The sequence below is a fragment of the Spea bombifrons genome, chromosome 13 (assembly GCF_027358695.1).
Source record: "Spea bombifrons isolate aSpeBom1 chromosome 13, aSpeBom1.2.pri, whole genome shotgun sequence".
Lineage (NCBI taxonomy): Eukaryota > Metazoa > Chordata > Amphibia > Anura > Pelobatidae > Spea > Spea bombifrons.
The window spans coordinates 25,993,247-26,005,734 of record NC_071099.1 but is presented as its reverse complement, the minus strand read 5'-3'; the positions used below and the strand labels follow the sequence as shown (position 1 = coordinate 26,005,734).

General features: G+C 44.7%; 1 protein-coding gene across 2 annotated transcripts in view; it reads left to right on the top strand.

Moving 5' to 3' along the window:
* The window catches only part of RPTOR (regulatory associated protein of MTOR complex 1), a 92,560-nt gene that overhangs the window by 29,264 nt on the left and 50,808 nt on the right, over window positions 1–12,488 (top strand). For both annotated transcript variants that reach the window (XM_053453070.1, XM_053453069.1), the window contains exons 2-3: window positions 2,979–3,081; window positions 6,124–6,206. In XM_053453070.1, coding sequence (XP_053309045.1) covers window positions 2,979–3,081; window positions 6,124–6,206 — 186 coding nt within the window. The remainder of the gene's footprint in view (window positions 1–2,978; window positions 3,082–6,123; window positions 6,207–12,488) is intronic.

Here is a 12,488-nt window from a genome sequence, read left to right as displayed (position 1 = left end):
TCAGCATGACTCACAAAGTTACTTGGGGGTTGAATTCTTGAAGAAATTCAATGAGAACACAACCCAGCAAGCATCATTGAGAGTCCATATTGATTCATCTTTGGAGTGGAAGCTCCCCTTTTTTGCTGATGGTCGCATCCTAGAACAGTAATATTTAATAGTATAATTGTGAAATAGATTTTGAAGTGCATATGGTGGCTGGAGCGTCCCTTTAACTGAATGAAGGACAGAGGTCCACCATAGCACAAGAAGTTTAGGTAGCTGTGATTAAGAGGTTCAATGAGTTGCCATGACTGCGAATAAAAAATACTCGCCATGATCTGGCTTTCGGGAAACGTGAACGCGTGTATCATGTAGATCCGTAGACGCTAAGTGATTTAGAGCTCTTTTTGACTTTATTGCTGCCTTGAGGAGCTCTCCTATAAACTGTGATATCTTGGTAAGATAACTTCAACAAATTTTCTTCGCTACGTACGATGGATCTCAGTTATAACGCATAGATTCTCATATCTAGAATTCTGGAACACTTTTGAATGGCAAGGAGGGCTTTTTAGGGGAGGGAATGGGCTTTGAGACTTTTCTTTTGACTTTCTTAACTATTTATTGAATTAATTGAGTTATTTGATTAAATAATAATCCATTGAATTTAGAAACATACTCTATGGCAGGGGCATCCAACCTACGGCCCTCCAGCTGCTGCAGGACTACATCTCCCACAATGCTCTTTCAGCTAAGGGGCTGGCTGAGGAGTATGGGAGATGTAGTCCTGCAGCAGCTGGAGGGCCGCAGGTTGAACGCCCCTGCTCTATGGTGTTTTTTTGGATATGTTGTGTCTTGTGTGGGACAATGTGATACCCAGCAAACATTCTCAGCTCCTAGAAGAGAGGGACCACCTTGGAGGACAGAAGGATTCTGATACAAAAGAAAGCACAGTCCCTGCTAATGAGCGATACTTACAAAGTAAGTTGTGGCCAGTACTGGCTGAACTCAGATGAACCCAACACTGTGATCTACATGATCAATGCTCTTTCTCCATGCGCTTTTAAGCTGCCTCCAGGCTTTGCCTTCGCACACCTGTGTTCCTGTGTTCTTCCCTCTTTGCCCCTTTCTGACCACAACCAAAGTATACTGGTGGCTCATTCGGCTAATCAGCTCCTCACCATTAATGGTAGAGTTTGTGTGATAAATCTGCCTGCCTGCCTGCCTGCCCATCGCCCTTCTCTGCTGTACATTCTAGATTCCTTCTTCCCTTATAAATTATACATTTGTGATGACATTGCTGCAAGTTATTCTTTTTTTTCCCCTTCTCCTCCTGCTCAGAATCTTAATGAAGACTCGGGGGAGGCAGGGAATCGGGGTGGCTTTGCTTCTGACAAGAAAGCAAAATTTTAAACCCTCATGACGTAGATACATCCTGCCCCGTGGCTGTTTGTTGCCCACTTCATGCAGAGGGGGGGTATTAATGGTGTAAGGGAAGCAGGAGTTGTGTGGGAATCGTATCTAAGCCACATGCCCTGTACAGTGGGTTTGAATGGAATATTAATCGGTTCATACATTTCTTTACCGATATCAGAACATTTGATAAAGGGATTTAAAGCAGATGGCGTGTGTATATATATATATATATATATATATATATATGTGTGTGTGTGTATATATATGTGTGTGTGTATGTATGTATGTGTGTGTATGTATGTATGTGTGTGTATATATGTATGTATGTGTGTGTGTGTATATATGTATGTATGTATGTACGTATGTATGTATGTATATATATATCTCCACGGCGCTCCACCTTTGAGTGCACAGTTTTTGTAGCTCCGCTGTGAGCCCTCTCCGTCTTAGCGATCATGTCTGTGTCATCTGTATACGCAGAAGCCAACAGGTCATCCTGCTGTGGAATATGAAAGCGTGCCTGATCCTCCGACACGCTCGTACCGTCTGCTTTTTTTCCCCCATCCCTCCCTAATTCGGTTAAGGTTTTGTTCTTCCCTCTCTCTCTGCGAGGCGGTTACGTGCACCCACCACTTATTGCACGAAGCAGGACTAGCTCACGTTTCCTTTCAACTTCTTAGCATGACCTGTACAGTCTAGGCTCTCTCCCCCTCCTAGAGATTGCTTCCCTGCTGGATCTGTTGTCCTTTATTTACAAAGAGGAGTTATTTTTATTGCTTCCGACATCTGAGGATTTAGTGGAGTGAAATTCCAGAATCCGGTTGCAAAAATAGTCATATTCCAAGCAGCGGATATGCGTATCTCTGCCTGCGTATTACATTCTCCATTCATTCAATGTCTCGGAGATAGAGGAGTGGTTGCCATTCTTCTAGACTTCTTTGTGGTTGCCCACTTCATACACAGAACGCTGATCTGCACATACATACTGGCGGCTTCCTAGCCGCACGGGTGTTACGGCATTACACTGATTTATTAGCCTCTGCCTATTTATGTACCGTACTGCGCGCTGCGTACGACAATTTCTCTTTATTCCTCTGGACGTCTCAGACAAATGTCAGGCGGATTTTCCAGATGTTTTGTTATTAAAGAGATTTTGTGTGAATTCCACACTTTGTATATAGGGTTTGTGTGTTTGTATACATAAACATACATACATACATACATACACACACCCATCCACCTACCCACCCACATACACACACCCCCATATGTATGTATGTATACATATATGTACATGTATATATCTGTGTATGCTGCCAATGTACATAGCGCTGTTTTTCAGACATGTCAGCTTAGCACCTTCTGAATAATACATAGGTTTAATTGAATAGACAGCCCAGCAGAATGAAATTTTAATATCTTTCCATATATGTTATGCAGACGTGATGTGACGACACGTATACACAATACTTTATTCCGTCTCATCCTGTGATGTTTCTGCTTTTTTCGGAGTGATCTTTTGGTAACGTCAGTCTTATATCCGCTGCCCTGGAGATGACTTGTTGCTCTTTGGTTTCTTCTAGATGAAGACAGTGAGTGTGGCCCTTGTCTTGTGTCTCAACGTCGGGGTAGATCCTCCAGATGTGGTGAAGACGACCCCCTGCGCCCGTTTGGAGTGCTGGATTGGTAAGTGCTCTGTCCATGGGGGGGGGTTTGGATCTTCAGTCCGCGGGACCTTTTGTTATTGTATTGCTGTATGCGCCTTGCTACTCCTCTCCTTAACTAAACCAAACCGCTTTCCAGGTGATGGAGACAGATGCGTTACGAAAGGAAGTTCCTCGCATTGATTAATCTGGATTAGTTTCCCACAAATGTTATCACATTTAACTTCAGCATTTAATTTATGTTCTGGTTCAACCTTCTGGAAGGCTTATTCCTGAATTTATCATTCATATTATGCCCCCTCGGGACACACTTATGCCACCTGCTCGCCTTCTATTTAGCAGAAGGCAGTAAATCCAGGTTTTTTTAGAATTATTGTGAGAATTGGACTATTGGATATCACTTTTTACACCTTCGTAAAGTTGGTCACTATTGGAAGACTGTAAATCCCAGGTCTGATGGCACGGAGCATTGTGCCGGCGACATGTTTTCTCTCCGAGCTTTGTGTCCCTGGCATTGGGGGAGGCCGCGCGTCACGCTGTCCGATCTTTATTTATTTTAAGGTATATTGGACTACTGGGATTTTCCGTTTTTACCTGTTGTCAAGCTTTTATTTTATGGCCCAATATCACTTGTTAAAAAAAATCCATTATAGGAAGAATATGAGCCGTTGTGTCACGGGAAATCTGATCGAGGAGACTACTGGTTTGTTTTTTTCCCATATTTTTTTAATTTTTTCATGAAAATCTAAAATAGGACATAAATATTGAAATCCTGCCATCCTCACAAAAAAACGCATTCATGATCGCAGAATCAGGTTATATTTTTATTACTTACCATAAGCACCTTTGTCTATTATATGAAAAGTAGCCATTTTTGAGTATATGGGGTGGTAGTTTTGGTTTGGTGAATAAACTGTGTATCTATTTCCACATCTGTCAAAGGGTTAATATCGCATGTCACTATTCCGTTGACAAAATCACAAATCCATCAAGCGCTAGTTAAGGGTACATTAAATTAAGGCTCTAATCCTTGTCTCTGGAGGGTCCGATGGGCCGCGCTGGTGTGAGATGGCTCTCTGCGAGCCGTAATGAACCGATGCTCATTAGGATCCTTATTAACGGTTTGTCACGAGGTTCGGCTTAATGCTTTCCAGGACGAGGTGAGCTTTTAATAACCTCGCGCTCGTTTTAATGAGGTGCCTTGTGTCCCATTTGCCCCCATCCCACTCCCAAAGATTTAGATAAACCATTTGGCAATGATTTCCAGCTCATTAACCCCGAGAATGTTTTCCTTGATTTTCATTAGTGAGTCGGGGTGGAAACGTGTAGCCTGTTCGATTTCAGATGACATGTTTTCCTTCGCAATGATTTTCCTGCAGAACCGAGTGAAGAAACCAACCGCTTCGTAATAACGTCAAAGCAAAGGGGGGATGAGGTCCGTGCATCCACGGCGCAATACATGATTTGGTGGACGTTCCAACCAAACGCCACAGTTCTCCTTGGATAAGGGGATGTTTTCTAACGGATCTTTTACATTTCCAAATCCTCTCCTCATTGGATGAATGTAAGAAGATGTTAGATTTGTAATACATATCCTTGGATACGAGCGGAAACCGTCACAAAAACTAAGCTGAGAAGCATTCAAAAGGTGATGAATGGCCTCCTCACCTAGGGGTTTGCACGGAATCCGACTGAAATGACAGATTTGTAAGCAGATCACTTTTTAACACTTTAACCTTTGTTTCATTTTCAAGAAAACTGGTGTAAAAAGAATGTGCGATTAGCCACAAAGCCCTAATTTGTCATCGTTTAGAGATTACCTCGGGTTCTCACCGTCCATCCTGATTTATCTTCATGGAGTTATGGATTATATCTGCTCCCGCAGACAGCCCTTACTCCATAATCCAGACTGTGACCTTTAGCTTCCGGAAAAGGCATATCCTCCGGTCAGTCTGATGAGCCACCCCCCGTCAGGCTACTTTGTATCTCCTAATTAGCGGGAATGAGAAGTTACGCGGCTCGGTGTGCGGAGGGAGGCGTCTTATCGCGTTCCTCTCTCGCGAGACATGAAGAATGGGTCCGTTTTCTAATGTGTGAGTTTGTAGGGTTAATCTGTAGATAAATGTGGCGTTGGATTTTCATCTCTTCTGTCCTCTAGACTAATTGTGTCAGTGCTTTGGATGATTATCCTTTTAGCAAAATTGTAAATCCCTTTTAATGTCACATCCGAGTCATTCCCAATCAAAATGGCGATATAATGGTAAAATGTAACTCGAGGGAGTTATAAAATAATTGGAGTTTAGTGTAATCCTTAAAAATATTCTTTTACAAGGGTCAAAGCTTCTCTATAAAATGAAAACTTGAATATACTGCCATTCTTAATAAGCAGGGACAGTTCTAGGTCCTTCTAAAGTTTGGACAATGTTTCAGTGTCCACTCGTGGATGTCCGGCATATACAGAGGCATAAAAATCAAATCATCGGCACAATATACGTTTCAGAAATGTATTCATGCGGGGCTTCCCTAAGATTAAGTTGAGGAATAACCACGGCTCGATCGTTGTGCTGTTCCACATACAAGGAAAATTGAGAAATCAATCTCTGGAACAAAGTAATAATGGAAACAATTTCATACTGCCCAAAATGCACAGTTCTGTGAGGTTCCTTATCAATAACAATACATCTGTAATATATCTACCAGCTTCCTCCTAAAACTAGAACCTGTCATCTTCTCATCAACGTCAAAATCCCAAGACTTATGTCTCTGTCTCTTTGTAATATGACTGCAGTACCTACAACCCTGTAAAATCTCTCTCTCTCTCTCTCTGGTCCCACCTGTACCTTCTCATCCCTTTTAGGTGAAATAACCTTTTTAAGGATTCAGGAGACCTTGACGTAACTTGGTTCTGATGCAAAGTCTACCCAAAATAGCGTATTCTTCTTATACACATCAAGCGTTTTCCAAGCGTCTCACAACAAATTGTCTTTTATAAAATGCAGGTTGTGTGGTTGCCTGGAGTGTCTTATATCATCATCTTATTCCTTTATTTGTGTATGTTTTACAGATCCTTTGGCTATGGGTCCTCAAAAAGCCTTGGAAACCATTGGGGCCAATCTACAGAAACAATACGAAAACTGGCAGCCTCGGGTGAGTCTCACGGCGTAACCTGCCCGACTGATGCCGTGTCTGTCGTTGTGTGTTATGAGAAGTGCCATTGCTATGGACTAGGGTTTCAGAAATAGTACTACAAATGTATCGGTTTGTCTTAGTCTGTCAATTCTTGTCTTGTCATATCCCTTGAATTTATGTATTGTATTAAGCGCTGCGTAAAAGGATAATAATAATAATAATAATACAAACAGCCCAGGCCATCCCTGCTTGGAACCTAACAAAACGTAACCATTTTGGTGAATTAGTCCAAGTAAAGAAAGTTTTATAAGGATGTCGCAGCATCTTAAGAACCTCAAAATGGTAGACTTATTTACACAGAGAACGTGGTGGGCCGTGTCGATCTTGAAAGTTCAAACTCTTAATACAGTTTGAGAAAGTTCTATCAAAATCTAAAGTGCTGTTTTCTTTATAACCATAGGATATTAAAAACTTGCGCAGGGTTTTCGTTGTCGGCTAATCCTAGCAGAGTAACCAAACCCCAGGGATTGCAGGAAAGTCTTTGTTATTTATTCATTTCAGTAAATATATTTAATAAAACACCTTGAAAAGACATTGGCCTGGGGCATTAAATGTGGGTCCCCGATGGAAGAAAGGTCAGTGTGACACTCGTCACTATACGCAGCTGCCGTAAAGCGTTCCTGCCGGCATGATTTCCGAGGAGGTCTGTATTCTGTTTAGAACCCATCTTATTTGGAATCCTTCCGACTGGCTTCATGCGCCGGTCTCTTATTCCAGCGACACCGAATTGTTTATCTGATGGCTTAGCGTTTCTTTGCCCGGGGCAGTGGGGAGTTAAAGCGCGAGGTCCACTTATGAGCGTCTGCGAGACCGGAGTCTGTCTGGAAGGGGGCAGCGTTTGCGAAGCGAGACACGTTCCGGTTTATGGCACTCCGTAGGGCTCTCGAGTCTTTCTGCAGCAATAAACTGAAGTTGATGTGCAGTCCGCAGTAAAACAATGCTTGCATTATTGAGATCTCCCGGCCTCATCTTCACGTTATTACTTAGACAGGCGGTTGGCATCTGTGCCGAAGAAGACGCCGCTAGAACCGGCGTAGGGAGGAGAGGGGAGACAGGGCGCTCTAACCTTAAAATCCTTGGACGCTACGATGAAGACGGTAGAGTATTTGCAAAGTAAAGACGCGAGCGCCAGACCCATTCACTAACAAACAATAAACCGCCCTTTGGAAGAAGTGGTGTGTGAGTGGTTGCTTAGCAATACCCAACGATGGATATGGCTGTTGGGTATTTAATGGATCTGTTCTATTGAGCCGGACAATAGGGAAAGCAGTCAGCGCTGTAGCAGCTTCAATAAATCAAGCCACGCTTCTGATCACGCGGAACACTGCAGAATATTCTCCCGTGCCGGCATCGGCATCATCGCTGCGCTCCCTTGCTTGGCGTGGTTGTTTTGTTGGGGACTCGAATGTTTCCAATGCGTCATTATCTTAAAACTAGCGGGGTTTCGACGGCGTAAATTTGTCTGAATCCACAGAATTATGTTTTAGTCTCCTTAGATGACTGCGTCGCTGCTCTAAGCTTAATGCCGGCCCTGCGGGCTTCGTGAGGCAGGGTGATATATTGACGCTACGTGCAAGCGTTTTGTCAAAGAGACCGCCGTCGCTTTATCATTGGTTTCGTCATGCCCTCCGCTCCAGTGATCAACCGCCTTCTGCACCAGTTCCCCTTCTAAACAACATTAAGGATCATCCGATCCCGGGTCAGATCACGCACTTTTAGGATCCGCTGTAGAAGGGGGTTCACTGCTCAGCCAAACAACCAAAAAGGGCCGTTTTTGCCACCTTTCAAGTAGCCCTAATTTTTTTTCTCCCCTGATGCCCCTCTTTTCTAGGGGGTCGGATGTTTGCTGGGTATGAGGGTATCAGAGGGTTCTACAGCCCTACAAATCACTATAATATGTATAGAAACAGCTTTATGGGTTGATAAATGAAGTTGTTTTAATAAAATACATTAATGTTTGAATAGAAATATGTAAAGCCGCTGTTAATAGGTTGTAGAGTAACCGGGACCGGAGAAGCGGGTCCACAAGATGACCAAACGCGACCGTAGCCGATTCAAGAGATTTGCTTTAGCAAGGGCTTATCCCCTAAACGGGCATCGCTAATGTCCGACGGCTCGCAGAGACCCCCGGCAGACAGCATCGCCTCCCCTTAACCATGTCAGTGCCAGAGTGTCTTCATCACCGTTGAGTGGTTCCCATGTCATATATGAGAAGGGCGCCTTGTCATATCACGTCTAAAGTTCTAATCTATCGTGAGCAATAGGTCAATGCAACAAATAAATAAACAAGTAACCTTTTCCGTTGTTTGCACGGCTGTCCTTTAAACAGATTTCCGTCTCTCGGCTCTTTTTCTCAATTACCTTTAGAAATCTGCTTTGTTTCGACTGCGCGGCTTCATAAATCTGTATTGCTGCAGGGAGGTGTGCGTGAGAGGTGTGGGAATACAATAGAGGGGGGGGGCCGGGGTAAAGACAACGGATCGGCTTTTTTTTCCTCCCCTAATCTGCAAAATGCTGCTGTCAGGTGGAATTCTGCTTCCCGGTAAGAAGTGTCTAGATGAAAGTTTTATCGAGTGCAGCGACCATTGATTCAGCCGATGCACATGGATTTCTTTTACGCAGATTGTGCTGTTGCAAAAAAAAATGCTCCTTTTGTTACAATTCCGGTGTTTTTCTATATTTTCTTTACAAGTTCTTGAACCCAGGGGCACAAGTATTGCTGCGCTGTTTCTTTATAAGTCTTCGTTCGTATCAATGTAGTTACGAAGTACAATGCATCAAACCTGGGGCATTGTGTGTCGAGGCAGTGCTCTTGGATAGAAATTTAGATTTTAATATTTCAGTTGCCATGGCTATGGTTCTATGCCAGTTTTGCGCAGCACAATCACGGCGTGATTAGTACGCCGTTAAGGAACGTTGCACATAACATGTTGGCGGTGTGTTCCCGGTGTACTTGGCTGTGCCGCTGACCGGAGAATCGGTAGGCTTAGCGTGTATCTGATGAGAGTCGCTGCTGGCGGAATCGTTTAGTCTAGATGTGTGCCTTGCGTGGCTGCATCAGTCCCGACATCCATGCTCATGTGTCGGCCGTCCCAGTCAGCGCTCCAGATGCCCAACGGTCAAACTCGGAAGAGAGGTGAAGATGAGCGCTCCATGGTGGCAGAAGGTCCCATGATGTGACAGCCTTAACCCCTGATGATGATGATGATGATGATGATGATGATGACCCATTGACCGTATGCCCATACACACACACCCGAAATATTTAATCGTGTCACGATCCGGGAAGCCTACTTTTCCAAATCTATGATGGAGAGCGTGAGGGCTTCTTCCGCGTCAGTGTTACAGAAGTACGAAACGCTTGCTAGCAATGGTGGAAGTCAGATGAGCCACGTGGGCTGTGGGCAGAAGTCCAAGGCAAACGCTTCTGACTTAATATAAGATATGTAAATCAAATTAGCGTGAAGTGCCCCCGGTGTGCTTTTTTAGGCACAAAAGGTTGGTTCAACAGAACCACTTAAACTGTACATAAAATAAGAAAGGAATGGCACGCGTGGTCCTCACAGCTGGATTCACTAATGGTTTTATCGCAGATGTGGCCGGTCCTCTCTATGCTGAATAAAGATGAGCTTTTGAATGAAGAGTCATGTCAAGCCTTGCTCGCTTACTAAAGTAAAGTAAGGGCCCATCTAGACGTGTAGCGTGCCGCCGAACTTCTGTTATGTGATGGAAGCTTCTCTCCTGCTTGTTACTACCTTCGCCTTTTTAGGTTTTGCAGGCGATCCTCATAATCATCGTATTTCTTTTTGGTTCCGTTGATCTCGCCCACCTTCTGCCCTTAGCATGCACCACACTTTCCTCTCCCCTTTCATTTTCTTTTCCCTCCTCCTTCCCCCCTCCTTGTATGCATTGCTGTGATTAGTTATGTTTGTACATCGGTGACAAACTGTAAATGAGTCTTGGTAGCCAGAGGCTCCGGTTTCCTGGCCGCTTTTCTCCGATGCCATAACTCAAAGCCCCCCTGCCCTCTACAGCATCTCAAAACGTTCATTAAATTTGCATGAGATTACTCCGTTGCAATCTTTTCCCCTTTATTTATTTAGTTGGTCAGTTATTTCATTCCCCGACCTTTACCGAGGGTTTATTTACGACCCCGCCAGCTCATTATGGGTCGTAAAACGGAGTGTTGGGTTCGCAGCGGCATAAACAGGCAAGTCTGATTGAAGCGGGCTTACTGCATGCTTTATACGAGATGTAGCTTTATTATAATTTATTGTTTTATATAGTGCCATCGTATTCCGCAGCGCTGTACAATGGGTAACCCTGACATGACAAGTAATATATATATATATTTATATTATTAGAATTACAGAAACCTGGGGTAAGGAGAGCTCTGCTCAACGAGCTTACAGTCAACACCATGTTAAGGCAGCTATTGTCTAAGCTTGGTGTTTAAGGTACACTCCAGCCCTATTCGATGGACTGTAACGTAATAATTACCCCCCCCCATTATTCATAAAGTTTGACCCCAAGTGGCTTTTTATATGCATTAAAGTAAATATGATAGCTGCAGTGTGTGGTTTGTAGAAGTTCCGGGGAGGTAAAACCTTTTCGGGGGAAACCCTTTACCCTCACTGTCTACACGGGAGGTGCAGTTAGCAGCACCGAGGTTCCCGTCGCAAGATGACACAAAGGAGTCCGTACCGACGGCCGTGTTCGTGTATTTATACCAATTACGAGTCTCGTTTACATGACGGTAATGAAATTAAACACAGCTATGCTTGGCAGAGCTGAACCTGGGATAACCACGCGGGTGAGACTACTGGAAATACAGGTTTTCCTAAGGGGGGCAATAGGAAGCAAAACGGGGCTGGAAACGGCTGATTTTGAATGGAATCTCTTCATAGGCGTACAGAGGCCCTTTATCACTCTATTCCAAGCAAGGAGCGGGTGATACGTTCCACCAGCAGCCGTGAAGACCACGTGGCAGCCTCCCGGGTGTCCTTCAGCGTCGTGATGGCCCTTGCCCTTTGTGGCCAGTCTCGCTGGTGTCATCGCTGCCGGTGTGAGATCTGTCACCCGGCTCGTGTGTTTGCTGGCTCTGTGCGGTCGGGCGCTGTCGGTGCTACGACGCTCCGTAAAGAGTCTTCCCTTGTTTAATTAAGCGCTGAAGTGTCGGCAGCACATCAAAGGGAGAGCAGCGTGACAGCCTATGGAGAGGGCCATGAAAGCTGGCTGAGCAGAGACCTAATTACTGGGTCACCTATTACCTAAGAGTCCCCTTCCTCCGGCCCCCCTCGCCCTCGCTGTGACAGTTCGGATGCGGCGCGGGGAGTATCGATTCTCTGCTCTCGTGGCGCATTGTGCCGGATATTAGTACAGAGCTTTTAAAGGGCTGGGAAGATTTAGCAGACGCTCCAGAATATAAAGAGAACAGAGAACGTTGTGGCTGAATCCACGTCTGAACAGGAGACCCCCTAAGAGAATAGGGCATTCTTTTGCTGCTTTTATATATATATATTTATTTATATATATTATTTATATATATAAATACTGCAAAACCCCCAAAAAACTTCATTCTGATGAACCAGGACAGATGTGTGCCGTGAAGACGGAGGGCACATCGAGAAGCATGTGTGTCACCGAATGTGTTGTGACCATCTGCCGATCGTTCTCTGGTAGAGAGCCGATTATCTGGCATTGAAACAAAAATGTAAACTTTCAAAATCGTTTTAATGGAAAAAAATCCCTGGTGACCCGCAGTGCATTATGGGAAGGCGATCTTCAGCCAAGGGGCAAATCCTGCTAACGGAAGCAGCGCCAGGTCTCTGCGGGTACGGACGGGACGGGTCGAGTCGCGCACGTAGTCCTGGAACCAGATAAACTTCAGTAGGGAAATCGCTGCAGGTTTTCCGTCCCAAATAAGTCCACCTGTTGTTTTCCCGGTCACAGTTCTTGCTGGACAAGTCCTATCATCCCTAGTCACCCTTTAACCGGCTGTCTGTACTGGGAGTTGCGTAGGCAGTACGGTACGCCCTGTGCTCAGTTTTGGGGATGTCGGATATGTTTTGAGCAGAAAAAAGGGTTTTAAAAAATCCGGCACAGGGTTTTCGTTACGGGGTGGGGGGGGGGAGTCAAATCTGGGTTATTTACAGCAGAATTTCTCTCCGTGATCGGCGCGGAGAAACATTTCACCCGAGGGGCCCGGCGGACGACGCGCAATCATCCTGAAATACAGAG